We start from the raw sequence: 15,214 nt of genomic DNA, 5'->3' as shown, positions 1-15,214 counted from the left end.
GCCCCACGGAAGCAAGAACTGTGTTCATCCTCAGCGTTTAGAACAGCCTGGCATATCAAGCTTGTTCAGTGAATACTCAGCACTTCCTTGAAGTCAGGACGCTAGGATTTTAATTCCAGTTCTCACACAGGCTTCCTCTTTCGTCACCTCCAAATCATATGCCGCAGAGCAGCTAGAGCTTTTAAAATAAATCTGCTTTTAAATCACTGCTGGTTCCCTGTATTTAGCATAAAATCTAGTTTCTTACATAAAAGGCGTACCTTACATTATCTGGCCACCACCTTCTTGGGACTCTGGCCTTCTGTTCCTTGAGGTCATGGAGTTCCCATACTCTCTTTAGGGCCTTGGTACTAGCTGTTAACTGTCTTTAATATTCTTCTAGATCTTAATGGGGATGGGGAGTGGTCTTGTAGCTCAGGTCTCAGCTCAGATATCACTCAGGAACATTGCACCCAATCTAAAGTAGCCCTCTGTCACACTTTCAGATACATTACTGGTTTATTTTATTCATCCATTCACCAGCCAAAATTTTATGGTTTTCCCACCTCACCTGCAGCGTCACACACATTTAACTCCATGAAAATGAAACCAAGTCCCCCTAAACCTGGTTCCTCTGCCAAGCTTATGAATAACATATCCAAACCTTTATTCCCTTTCTTGTCCACCTGTTTCCATGAAAACTGAGGAGTACCAAAGAAAAGGCGGGACCGAAACTGAGTAGGACCCTGCAGGACACTCCTGTGTACAAAACCCTTTCCGTGTACCCCGTTTCTTGTTTGTAGAAAAAGGCTTCAGCCTCCCAGACCTTCCCTGAGTTACAAAGAGCAGATTCAAGCAGATACTAATTAAGGAAGTGAGGGAATGCAGAAACAAAGGAAAAGCAGTCAAAAAGTTATAGTTCGATCACTTTGCTGTACACCTGAAACTAACACAACTTTGTTAATCAACTACACTCCAATAAAAGTTTTAAAAAATTACAGTTCAGTGATAAAACAGAGTCCTAGTTCCTTCTCATGGGATATACATAACAATCTGACAGAAATTTTGAGTTCTGTAGGAACTAAGGCCCCCACCTAGGTGGAGGATGGTAACTACCTTCTGAGACTCCAGACTGGTGGGAACTAGAAGGTTGAGGATTGAGATTCCTGGAACACCACCCTGTTACCTCACCACCAACCAGTCGGAAGAAAGTCATGCACCCTGAAGCCATCACCCCAAAAGATGCCTTTAAAAACTCTTCCCTGAAAACCATTGGGGAGTTCAGTTCTTTTGAGCAGGAGCGCCCATTCTCCTTGCTTGGCCCGTGCAATAAGCCTTCCTCTGCTCCAGATTCCAATGTTTGTTTGTCCTCACTGTGCTTTGGGCACATGGACTTGGGTTCAATGACAAAAACCGAGACTCTCCTTGCCTGTCTTCACAGGTGTGCCCACTATTGAATAGCACACAGTAGGGATTCAATAAATAGATTCAATGAATCCAGTGAATTGAATGAATTGGGTAAGGCTTAGATTCAATATCACAGCTGTTATTTTCTATATCCTTTGACCATCCTTTCTAGTTCAGTGGTCTGAGGAAGCAAGGATTACACATAAAAATTCAGTGTGTCTCAACTTAAGGGGTCTATTAAAAAATTTCTGGTTACTTTCTCTCTCCCCTTGGTCTCCCTCTCTACCTCCAGTTGAAGGTGAAGAAGAAAGAGGAGGAGAATAAGGAGGGAAAGGGGCAGGAAGGGAAGGAGCAGCAGAAATCATCCTTCAGTATAGTTTTATACCAACTATTTAGAATAATTTTTAAAAAATTGATAATATCCAATGTTGATGAGGTTGTGGAAAAACTAGTACACTCAAACTGCTAGTGAAAATAAATAATGATGTCTAGTATTTGTTAAGCTTTTACTAAGTGCTAAACACATGTTTCATTTCATTTGGTCCTCACAGCTCTATGCGATAGGAACTACCATTGCTCCCATTTTATGGATTAAGAAATTGAGGCTTAAAGAGTTCAACTATAGAAACCATATGTTGACACAATCTTTTTTTAAAGTAATTCGACAAGTGACGTATCAAAACTATTAACATTTATATCTTTAGCCCAATTATGCTGATCTTTTTTTTTTTTTTTTTTTTTGCGGTACACAGGCCTCTCACTGTTGTGGCCTCTCCCGTTGCGGAGCACAGGCTCTGGACGCACAGGCCCAGCGGCCATGGCTCACGGGCCCAGCCACTCGGCGGCATGTGGGATCTTCCCGGACTGGGGCACGAACCCGTGTCCCCTGCATCGGCAGGCGGACTCTCAACCACTGCGCCACCAGGGAAGCCCCTATGCTGATCTTGTAAATGTGTTTGATGGAGTACTCAAGAGAAGAAAAGAGCTACATCTACAAACACTTTCATCACAGCATAATCTTAAATAGTAAAAAAGTAGAAACAAAGGTCAAACAACAAGAGAATTTATAGGACATCAACATGATAGAATACCATGTGGCTTTAAAAAAATTTTATTTATTTATTTTTATTTATTTGCTTTTGGCTGCACTGGGTCTTTGTTACTGCGCATGGGCTTTCACTAGCTGCGGCAAACGGGCTACTCTTCGTTGTGGTGCACGGGCTTCTCATTGCAGCGTCCTCTCTTGTTGTGGAGCAGAGGCTCTAGGCACGCGGGCTTCAGTAGTTGCAGCACGCAGGCTCAGTAGTTGTGGCTCATGGGCTCTAGAGTGCAGGCTCAGTAGTTGTGGCACACAGGCTTAGTTGCTCCGTGGCATGTGGGATCTTCCCAGACCAGGGCTCGAACCCGTGTCCCCTGCATTGGCAGGTGGATTCTTAACCACTGCCCCACCAGGGAAGCCCTACCATGTGGCTTTTGAAAGAATAATTATGAAGACTGTTGAAACGTGGGAAAATGTTTTATGAAATATTAAATTTAAAATCAGACTATGAAAATGAATATACAATATGATAACCATTTAAAATATATACATTTGAATAAGAACCAGAAAAGAATAAATGAAAATAATTGTGTTAAGAATGTGGGCTTTATAGGTTTTTTTTTTCTCAAATATTTGCTTTAACATGATTACATTGTTTTTACTTTTAAATTAAAAAATAAATAAGATAATACCCATGATAATAAGAATAGAAAGAATGCTGAATTAGCTGTATATGTGCTCTACTAAACAAAAACCTAATTAGGGACTTCCCTGGTGGTCCAGTGGTTAAGACTTTGCCTTCCAGTGCAGGGGGTGTGGGTTCGATCCCTGGTTGGGGAGGTAAGAGCCCACATGCCCTGGGGCCAAAAAACTAAAACATAAAAAACAGAAGCAATATTGTAACAAATTCAATAAAGGTTTAAAAAAAATCGTCCACATCAAAAAAAAAATCTTAAAAAAAACCCCCTAATTAAACCACTGAACTTAAGTCATGACATTGATCAATACAAGGCATTTGAGGATACCAAACAAACTTGAGAAATCCATTATTAGAACAGGTTTAATGAATTTATCAGCAATTTTGAAGACTCCTGGTTGACGTCCAGTGAGGATCTGTCATAACTCTTCTCCACGTCATGCTCCACCTTCACGCCCAAGCTTTAAGTTAGCAGCTTTGATCAGTCTAGTTTAGACACCAGTGATTTTATAGTTCTGACTTGGCCTTATTCTTGGATGTGATGTATTTCTTTCAGAGAAGCCACGTTTATGTATCCAGCTTCAGAATTCTGTGAACACGAAAGAGACTCGAGGGACTTGGTGTTTACCATTGCTTCTTCTGACCTATGTTCTTCAGTTTCTTGAAGACTTCCAGCTGACTCTATCAGACCCGTTCCTGAAAAACTAAGAATGGCCATGTGTGAGGACTTTGTATAGACAGGATCTCTCAGCAGCACTTTGGGGTTACAGAGTTAAGGCATCAATAGAATTTCAACTTTTGCAGGATCTTAGTTCCCCCTTGGCAGTGAAAGCGTGGAGTCCTAACCACTGGACCACCAGGAAAGTCCCTGCTATGCTTTCTCAAGCCAGCAACTAGAGCTAGCTAGGCAGCCATAACTCTCTGGCATGTGGATGATTGTCTTGATTTTACTCACCTGGAGTTTGGTAAGGGCACAATTTTATTCAATACTTCAAATTCAGGGATGTCACTAATTGTTTCCTAAAAGAAAAGAAAGGATGAATATTAAAAAATTATAACGATAAACCATTGGCGATATGATCCTAGAACTTATGCTTTATATATATTTTTGGTTAAAAATGTAATCCCCTCACCTTACACCTGTTAGACTAGCTATCATCAAAAAGACAAGAGATAACAAATGCTGGAGAAGATGTGGAAGAAAGGGAACTCTTGTGCACTGTTGGTGGGAATGTAAATTGGTGCAGCCACTATGGAGAACAGTATGGAGGTTCCTCAAAAAATTAAGAATAGAGCTACCATATGATCCAACTATCCCCCTTCTGGGTATATATCTGAAGGAAATGAAAACACTGTTCCAAAGAGATATCTGCACTCCATGTTTATAGCAGCATTATTTACAATAGCCAAGATATGGAAGCAACTTGTGTCCACTGATAGACGAATAGATAAAGAATATGCATACAATAGAATACTACTCAGCAAAAAACAAATTTTTTTTAAAAGAATAAGGAAATCCTGCCATTTGTGACAACACGGATGGAACTTGAGGTCATCAGGCTGAGTGAAATAAGTCAGACAAAGAGAAAGGCAAATACTGTATGAACTCATATACACTTGGAGTTTAAAAAAAACAAACTTATTGAAATAGAGACCAGATTTGTAGTTGTCAGGGATGGGGGAATTAGGTGAATGTGGTCAGAGGTATGAACTTCCCTTGTAAGAGAAATAAGTTCTGGGGATGTAATGTACAACATGATGATATACTTAACAGTACTGTATTGTATATATTGAAAGTAGCTAAGAGAGTAGATTTTTAAAAGTTCTTGTCATGAGGAAAAAAAATTGTAACTATATGAGATGACAGATGTTAACTAATCTTATTGTGATCATTTTGTAATACATATATATATCAAATCATTATATTGTACACCTTAAATTTATACAATGTTATATGCCAATTATATCAACAAAATTGGAGGAAAAACTGTAATCCCTAATACCTATAGAATATTTGGTAACTATACATGTCATACTTTCAACAACAAAAAACCAAACAACCCAATTAAAAAATGGGCAGAGGAGCTAAATAAACATTTCTTCCCAAAGAAGACATACAGATAGCCAATAGGCACATGAAAAGATGTTCAACACTACCAATTATTAGGGAAATGCAAATCAAAACCACAATGAGATATTACCTCACACCCATTAGAATGGCTGTTATCATAAAGGCAAGAAATAACAAGTGTTGGCAAGGATGTGGAAAAAAGCAAACCCTCATATACTGTTGGTCGGAATGTAAATTGGTGCAGCCACTATGGAGAACAGTATGGAAATTCCTAAAACAACTACCACATGATCCAGTTCCACTTCTGGGTATTTACCTGAAGAATACAAAAACAGTAATTTGAAAAGCTATATGCACCCCTATGGCATTATTTATAATAGCCAAGATATGGAAACAACCTACGTGCCCATCAAAGGATGAATGGATTAAGTAGATTATACATATATAAAAATGATATCTTGCCATCTGTGACAACATGTGTGGACCTTGAAGGTATTATGCTAAGTGAAATAAGTCAGACAGAGAAAGACAAATACCACATGATTTAACTCACATGTGGAATAATAATAATAAAAAAGAACAAACCAAACCAAACAAAAATAAACACATAGATACAGAGAACAGAGTAGTGGTTACCAGAGGGGAAGGTGGGGGAGGGTGAAATGGGCAAAAGGGGGATGGATGGATGGATGGAATCTAAACTTTTGGTGGTGAGCATGCTGTAGTATATACAGAAGTCAAGGTATAATGTTACACACGTGAAACTGATATAATGTTATAAACCAATGTTACCTCAATAAATAAAATTATTTTAAAAATAATAACTAAATGCCATACTTTTTATGTTAGCGCTTTTCACAAGCCTGCTTTTTATATCCACTTTTCTATGTGAATTACCTCATATTAGCTGATATAATCATTCCATTCTATTTGATGAGTTCTTAATACTCTGGTAAACATTTTCTGTCCCTTTAAATCATAAAAAAAAAAGTAACTGTTTTGAGCTCCATTACTTTAAGAACCAAATATTCTTTCTCAGAAAAATGTAGACCAAAACAGACCAGAGGCCTACTCACAGAGCATATAAAGACCATGTCAGAAAATGTGGGTTTTACTCTGAAGACTGCGGGAAATCCTTGCAGTGTTGAGTCATCGGCTCAGACTACATGTATTTTCTAAAGACCTCTCTGGCTATAGACTATAAGAACCATAGGACTTCAAAAGACAAAGCCTGGGAAGATGGGACAGGGGAGATGAGATGTGTCTTTCCAAGCAAGGGAAATACACGATTCAGAGGAGGAAACGGCAGAGCTTTTGGGGAAACAGTGAATAGGCTAGTTTCTTTTGATCAGGTTTGTCAGAAAGGTATTTGGAATATGGAACGTTCTTATGTGGCTTCAGTTCTTGTTTAGACATCAATAACTCCGGAAGCCTTCCCTAGCCACTCCAGACAGGTTGAGACACCACTCCTCCTGCTTCCTCAGCATTCTGGGCCTACTGCTCTTGTAGAACTTAGCGCATGGCAGTTGCCAGTTACACGATTGTCATTCTCACTGGGCACGAGTTCTGGGAAGACAGAGAGTATCTCTTGTTCACCATCATATTTAAACCATATGGGGAACAGCATGAGGCCTGGCACACTGTATATGGTCCATAAATATGTGTTGAATGAATAAACTTCGTCTTACAGACAAAGGCAGTCTCTGAAACTCTTTGACGTGAAGTACTATGAAATCAAGCAGTGTTTCACGACGACGGGTCTAGTGGCATGGGCAGGGCAGATTAGAAGAGGAGGAGAGATTGAAAGGAGATGAGTTAAGAAGCTGTTGCAGTGACCCAGGTGCTAAGTATTTGGGATGCAGTGGGTAACAAGATGGGCAGAGTTCCTGCTCTCTTGTAGTGTATAAGCCAACTGAGAAGAAGGATGGAATTACAATACAGGCAGCAACATGGTCTATTACAAAGGCTATGTCCCTGGTTACTCCAATGCCCCTGCAAGGGAAACAGTTGACTTGGAGTATTATGAGATAGTGGCTAAGAGCAGGGACCAGAGAGTGCTGTTTTCAGTCCTTGTTTTTCTATTTATCAGCTATGTGACCTTGGGCAATGATGTCACTTCACCTCTCCAGGTCTCAGATTCTTCAACTGTGAAAGTGGGAATGACAGGCTTTTCACATAAGGTTATTTTGTGGACTACAGGAGATAATATACATAAAATGCTTAGAACAGTCCCAGGCACATAGTAAGCACCCAACGAATGTCAAGCTGTCACCACTGTAGCCCCAAGAAAGGAAGCGACCTAGGATATGTCTGATCTCAGGGATCTATATACTGATCTATTTGCATATGTGGTAATCACTGAGAATCAACAGATCTTGGAAATGTAAGCAGTAGCTATGTGGCCTTTGACATATCATTCAACTTCTCTGGGTTTTATCCCCCTCCTGTGTAAAATGAGAGGATTGGATTGGAGGATCCTTAAGATTCTAAGTTTATAAACAGTTTTGGAGTTTATTCCAATAGGTGTCAAGATGTTACAACTTGGTACCTTTGTCACACGTGGGATATTGAGCTTGATATACTGTAGTTCTGACCCATGTGACATTTCTTATCTTGATTTGATGACAATATTGTGGATCTCAAAACTATTGGTCCTAAAAAATACTCCTTTAAGGCCTGTAACTCAGCACCGACAATACTATAGTGTTTATTCACGTATGTGTCTGTCCTTTTCTACTAGACTGAAGGTCTCTGAAAACAGGAACTATCTTCCATATTCCTAGGACCTATCACAGTTCTTGGAATTAATAAATTTTTGTTGAGGGCTTCCCCAGTGGTGCAGTGGTTAAGAATCCGCCTGCCAATGCAGGGGACATGGGTTCGAGCCATGGTCCAGGAAGATCCCACCTGCCGCTGAACAACAAAGCTCATGGGCCACAACTACTGAGCCTGTGCTCTAGAGCCCATGAACTACAACTACTGAGCCCGTGTGCCATAACTACTGAAGCCTGCGCGCCTAGAGCCCGTGCTCCGCAACAAGAGAAGGCACCACAATGAGAAGCCCGTGCACCACAATGAAGAGCAGCCCCCGCTCGCCGCAACTAGAGAAAGCCCACGTGCAGCAACGAAGACCCAACACAGCCAAAAATAAATGAGTAAAAATAATAAAGTTCCCTTTAATAAATAAATAAATCTTTGTTGAATGAATGATTAAGTAAAAGAGTGAATCACTAGACAATTAAGAACAGTTGTAGCTCAAGCAAAGCCATAAACTGTTGGAAATTAGGTCACATCATCTGGCAGTTCTACTTTTTTATTTTTTAAACATTTTTATTGGAGTATAATTGATTTACAATGGTGTGTTAGTTTCTGCTGTATAACAAAATGAATCAGCTATACATACACATATATCCCCATATCTCCTCCCTCTTGCGTCTCCCTCCCACTCTCCCTATCCCACCCCTCTAGGTGGTGACAAAGCACGGAGCTGATCTCCCTGTGCTATGCAGCTGCTTCCCACTAGCTGTCTATTTTACATTTGGTAGTGTATATATGTCCATGCCAGTCTCTCATTTTGTCCCACTTACCCTTCCCCCTCCCCATGTCCTCAAGTCCATTCTCTACATCTGCGTCCCTGTCCTGACCCTAGGTTCTACAGAACCTTTTTTTTTTTTTTAGATTCCATATATATGTGTTAGCATATGGTATTTGTTTTTCTCTTTCTGACTTACTTCACTCTGTATCACAGACTCTAGGTCCATCCACCACACTATAGCTCAATTTCGTTTCTTTTTATGGCTGAGTAATATTCCATTGCATATATGTGCCACATCTTCTTTATCCATTCCTCTGTTGATGGACATTTAGGTTGCTTCCATGTCTTAGCTATTGTAAACAGAGCTGCAATGAACATTGTGGTACATGATTCTTTTTGAATTATGGTTTTCTCAGGGTATATGCCCAGTGGTGGGATTGCTGGGTCGTATGGTAGCTCTATTTTTAGTTTTTTAAGGAACCTCCATACTGTTCTCCATAGTGGCTGTATCAATTTACATTCCCACCAACAGTGCAAGAGGGTTCCCTTTTCTCCACACCCTCTCCAGCATTTATTGTTTCTAGATTTTTTGATGATGGCCATTCTGACTGGTGTGATGTGATACCTCATTGTAGTTTTGATTTTCATTTCTCTAATGATTAATGATGTTGAGCATTCTTTCATGTGCTTGTTGGCAATCTATGTATCTTCTTTGGAGAAATGTCTACTTAGGTCTTCTGCCCATTTTTGGATTGGGTTGTTTGTTTTTTTGATGTTGGGCTGCATGAGCTGCTTATAAATTTTGGAGATTAATCCTTTGTCAGTTGCTTCATTTGCAAATATTTTCTCCCATTCTGAAGGTTGTCTTTTCGTCTTGTTTAAGGTTTCCTTTGCTGTGCAAAAGCTTTTAAGTTTCATTAGGTTCCATTTGTTTATTTTTATTTCCATTTCTCTAGGAGGTGGGTCAAAAAGGACCTTGCTATGATTTATGTCATAGAGTGTTCTGCCTATGTTTTCCTCTAAGAGTTTTATAGTGTCTGGCCTTACATTTAGGTCTTTAATCCATGTTGAGTTTATTTATTTATTTATTTATGTATTTTGCCGTATGCGGGCCTCTCACTGTTGTGGCCTCTCCCGTTGCGGAGCACAGGCTCCGGACGCGCAGGCTCAGCGGCCATGGCTCACGGGCCCAGCCGCTCCGCGGCATGTGGGATCTTCCCGGACCGGGGCACGAACCCGTGTCCCCTGCATCGGCAGGCGGACTCTCAACCACTGTGCCACCAGGGAAGCCCGAGTTTATTTTTGTGTATGGTGTTAGGGAGTGTTCTAATTTCATTCTTTTACATGAAGCCATCCAGTTTTCCCAGCAGCACTTATTGAAGAGGCTGTCTTTTCTCCATTGTATATTCTTGCCTCCTTTATCAAAAATAAGGTGACCACGTGTTTGTGGGTTTATCTCTGGGCTTTCTGTCCTGTTCCATTGATCTATATTTCTGTTTTTGTGGCAGTTCTACTTTTGATAAAATCTGCAAAACAACTCAAAAACTTGGAAACTATCACCTTTCTGAGACCAAACATGATGCAGGTCTTAACGCTCATAGCAATAGTACCCAATGAGCAGGATCTACTATGAAAGATCCTAGGAAGAAACGCCTAGTAGGTGATACAAGCCAGGGAAGAAAGCAAGCAGCCTTCATCCTGGAGTCAGAATGCAACTCTGCTTACTGAAGTCCCTCTGGCTGACTGCTCGCCAGCCAGACTCTGGACCTCATGGCAACAGAGACTTATTTGCTGCTGCTCTCTGGACTTGGCTACTTGCCAGCATGGATTTTTGTAACATAATTGCTTTTCTCTGACTCACATGTTCTCCTTAGGCTTGACTCCTTGCCAGACCAGACTAGCTTCACTTTACGTTTCTGAGCCTCAGATGGGCTCATCTCTCAGATGGGGCAAGAATAATACATGCTAAACAGGATAGCTGAGAAGGAGGCATCTGTGTGAGGACATTTAACATCCGTTCATTCTCAAATATTTATGGAGTATCTGTCCATAGATACAATGGCATATGGGATGCAACCCTTGCCCTCCAGGATGTCGCTGCTGAGATGATGAGATAGAGAAGCGAAGAGGTGATGACAATACAGTGTGTTAAGGAAGAAGCTAGGAGACACACACAGTTTGCTTTGGGATCACACAGGAGGAGCACGTTGAACAAAAGCTGACCCAATGAAGAGCAAAGTTGGTCAAGAGCAGTCTCCAGGCCCGCTGCCCCGGTGTGCAGCCAGCGAGCTTCTTTGCTGCAGTCCCCCATGAGGCCAAGTGCAGGCTACAGCTACACGCAGAAGATGAACGAAGGTGAGAAGAGCAACCTTACCTCCCCTCTGTGGATCTGGATGCTCCTTATGATTCGCTCTAAGAGACCAACCTGCTGGGTGAGCCGGAGACTGTTTTCTTGTAGCTGCTTATTTTCTTTATCCAGGAAAAGTACTCTAAGGATGGCATAAATCAGAGGCATAACTAAACATGTCTGTATCCTTCCTAAAAACTCTCTCCCATTTCCCTCTAGCTCTGAGTCTCAGCCCACTGCCAGATTTTAGAACTAACTTTGCCAGAATAATTCCCACCATATTCCAAGACCAAGTGAAAAATGAATAAGCCTCTGGCTTGTACACCGTCATTAAATACATACTGAGAACAGAGACACACTACATGCAAGAATATGAAAGGCACAATTCCAGCCCTTGAGAAACTTAAGGAAGGATACGATCCCACTTAGGGGAGGGACTCTGCATCCCTTCAAACACTGTTCATCTGGTCGCATCTGGTTCATACACAGCCATACACTGTGTATGAACACGGTTCATACACAGCCTACATCTGGTTCTGATCTCAGTCATCCCATGCTTTTGTTTCAGTAGTAGTAGTAGTAGAAGTAAAAACTGTAGTAGCAGCAGCAACCATTTACCAAGTACTTCCTATCCACACAGTAAGCACTGAAAACTTTTCATGTATTAGCTCCTTTAATCCTCACAACCCCATAAAAGAGATACTGTTATGAAGCCTATTTTGCAGATGAGGAAACTGAGGCTCAGAGTGGGGAAAGTAACTCGTGTAAGAAGATAAAACCAGAAAGTCATTGAGCTGGGATGCCAGCCTGCTTCTCTCTTGGTCTACACCTTGATTCCATAGGTGCCAAATGATAAACGTGAGTGTCAACACACACAAAGGGAAGGGCCCGAATGAGCAGAGCTGGGTCCTCAGGAGGCAATGTTGCCATGAAAGAGCCTATCTGAATGCCCAGCCCGCCTTCTCCACGATATTTTTCTCTTTAATTTCACAACTCTGCCACTTGTATGGACTGCTAAAAACAGCACAATGGCAGAGAAACAGTTATCAGATAGGCCGCTAACTCAGAGGACTACCTCTGGAAAGATCTCTTTGTGGAGGGAGAAACCTCCTCTTTGTGGCGCTCACAGGTGACTCAGGCAGGCACCCACCTGCTCTGGACCGAAGATATTATCCATTTATTGCCGTGGATCAATTCCTCTTGCTCTGTGAGCTGTTCCAGAAGTTTCCTCTTTTCTAGGAGCAGGATATCATTTTGGGTGGTGATCTGGTCCTGGAATGCCTTCTCCTAGGGATAATAAAGCCCCCTAATTACCCCGGAAGGAAAAATAATCACACATTTAAGAGCATCAGCCTGTTTCTACACTCTGACAGCAAATTGCCTTGTGAACTTCTTCTCTCCTGTCTTCTAGTCTGTCTTTATCTGTTTGCTGAATTGTCAGCTAGACGGTTCTTCTATTTATCTTGGTTATTTTATGTCATGTATTTTGTTTGGACATTTACTCATTCTTTTGGGTTAACATTTAAAAATATCTGAACGCTCAACTCCCAGTAAGGTCCCAATGCTCTCATCTGTATTCTAATTCCATAGGTTATCGAGTCACTAACAAATACAACTGAATTCTCTGAATCTCCATATTGAGAAAGATTTCCATGTGACACATTTCCATCTGCTTTGTAGTTATAGTCTTTTTAAGGCAAAGGGAGGAAGACGGGAATCTAGCCACCTCACCTGACAACCAATGTCAGGGTCTCAGTTGGCTTGGCAAGTTCAGCATGTAAACCGGGTACCGAGAATATTCTTGCAGTGATGATGCTGAAATGATTTCTAGCTTGACACCATGTTTCATTACCTACCAACGTTTTCCCTGGAAGCAATAGCTAGCGAAGTTATAGCTAAAATGATAAAGGATTATATTTTGTGAAAAAACTCTAACATTCTTATATTGAGTCAGCAGATATACAGTAAATATCACTGTTGGTGAGGAGTTTAGAAGCTCACAAGTGTAGAACTGCCCTTTTCACTTCACCAAGAGCCTGTCAATGGTGACAGGCAAGTGCCTTCACCTATTTGTGTTTGCTTCCACTTGCCAGGTGTGGGAGCGAGTGGGGATGGGAGGAGAAACACCACCTCTGGTAGATGGGTGAATCACAGGGTTAAGAGCGGCAACTTTCTATCTTTTAATAAGGTACTAATATAGATCATTCAGAAAAGACTGTCCATATATGTGGTATCTAAAAAAACCCAAGCAACAAAGAAAACCAGACTCATAGATACAGAGAACAGATTGGTGGCTGCCAGAGGTGGAGAGGGGTGGGCGAAGTGGGTGAAAGCAGTCAAAAGGTACAAACTTCTGGTTATTAATAAGCCATAAAGATATAATGTACAGCACGATGACTATAGTTAGTAATACTGTATTGCATATGAGAAAGTTGCGAAGACATTAGATCTTTAAAGTTCTCATCACAAGAAAAATATTTGTAACTATGTGTGGTGATGGATGTTAACTAGACTTATTGTGGTGAACATTTAGCAATATATATAAATATCAAATCATTATGTTATATACCTGAAACTAATAAAATGTTATGTCAATTATAATTCAAAATGAAAGAAAGAAAGAAAGGCTGTCCATCTATTATTAAGGAATTGTAAGGAAGGAGATTATAGTATGTTTTGAAACAAACTCTTCCAGATCTTAAAGTCCTTCATCCAGGACCCTTCAATGTCTAACAATAGTCTTGCCTGCTATTATGGAAATATATTTATGAGAAGGATTGAGAATATAAGCAGCTACCCCACAAATAATGCTCTCTGCAGTTATAACTGGATTAGAAAGGAAATTGAGTGGGGCAGGCTACTGACACCCTGTCCGTTGGAAATACTGTATGTTTTAGAACCAAAAAATCAGGACATCTGCTCTAATAATAGGATAAAGTATTTGGGGAAATCTGGTTTGGGTGGTCACACAGTCAGAGGACTCATCTGGCTCACTGTATAAAGAGGAGGCTGAAGGAACGAAGCCCCCCAAAGTGGCATTATTTTCTGGAGATTAGGTGCTTAGAAAGTGAGCCCAGCTTTTGTATGCTCGGGGCTCTGGTTCACGGGCCCTAAAATAAGTAAAATCAGGAGCTCCAGGTTTGTACCACTGTGGCACATCTACTGATTAACACACTTCTAAGAGATTTTACACTAAGAAGAAAATAACATTCATGAAAATGTATATGTGCCAGGTCCCACGTTAGGCATTTTGTATTTTAATCCTCACAAAAACCTTGTGAGGTAGGGATTATTTCCCCATTTTACAGAGGCAGAAAATGATGCACAGGGACTCGGGCAAGGTCACAGAACTATCAAGCGGCAGGGCTAGACTTTGCATCCAAGTCTGTCCAAGGCCAACACCAACCACTCTTTCCTCGCCTCTGCTTACTTGCAGTCTCCAGTTAATTTCATGGAGGCCTGTGGTATTTTGGGCAGATGTGTTAGTTTCCTAGGACAGCGGTAACAAATTACTACAAACTGGGCAGCTTAAAACAACAAGAATTTATTTTCTCACAGTTCTGGAGGCCAGTAAGGTGTGGACAGGGTTAGTTCTGGGGGTGCTCAGGGAGAATCTGTTCCGTGTCTCTCCCCTAGCTGGTAGTTGCTAGCAATCCTTGGTGTTTCTTGGCTTGTGGCTTCATCACTCCGATCTCTGCCTCTATCATCACATGGCCTTCTTCCCCTGTGTCTGTCTTTGTCTGTGTCTTTTCCTCTTCTTATAACGATACTAGTCATATCGGATTTAGGGTTCACGCTAATCCAGTATGACCTTGTTTTAACTGTTTATGCCTGAAAACACCTTACATCTAAATGAGGTCACATTCTGAGGTTCTGGGTAGACATGGATTTTGGGGGTACACTGGAATACAGTACAGTCAGGAAACATGCCTGCTGAAAGCAGGAGGCTGGTTTTGCCATATAAGTCTGGAAGTGGAAGGCAGGCATCACAAGGAAGAATGGGTAATACAGAATAGGTTGATGATATTTCTGGGGGGCCCATGAACCAAGGTTGCTACTTTCTTCTGTTATACTTTCTATATTGTCTTACTAGTTGTGGATCTGAGTCTTTAAAAGTTGGATGAATTAGTGCCAAAATA

At 41.0% G+C, this 15,214-nt stretch overlaps 1 protein-coding gene across 1 annotated transcript in view; it reads right to left on the bottom strand.

Moving 5' to 3' along the window:
* Positions 1–3,648: 3,648 nt before the first annotated feature.
* The window catches only part of CCDC30 (coiled-coil domain containing 30), a 132,213-nt gene continuing 120,647 nt past the window's right edge, over positions 3,649–15,214 (bottom strand). The window contains exons 15-18 of the mRNA XM_065880013.1: positions 12,226–12,362; positions 11,103–11,217; positions 4,078–4,142; positions 3,649–3,826 (exon numbers count right to left, since the gene is read on the bottom strand). Of these exons, the coding sequence (XP_065736085.1) occupies positions 3,649–3,826; positions 4,078–4,142; positions 11,103–11,217; positions 12,226–12,362 (495 nt within the window). The remainder of the gene's footprint in view (positions 3,827–4,077; positions 4,143–11,102; positions 11,218–12,225; positions 12,363–15,214) is intronic.

The sequence above is a fragment of the Phocoena phocoena genome, chromosome 1 (assembly GCF_963924675.1).
Source record: "Phocoena phocoena chromosome 1, mPhoPho1.1, whole genome shotgun sequence".
In the NCBI taxonomy this organism is placed as follows: domain Eukaryota; kingdom Metazoa; phylum Chordata; class Mammalia; order Artiodactyla; family Phocoenidae; genus Phocoena; species Phocoena phocoena.
Note: the sequence above shows the minus strand (reverse complement) of the source record. Positions and strands in the feature narration are given on the sequence as shown.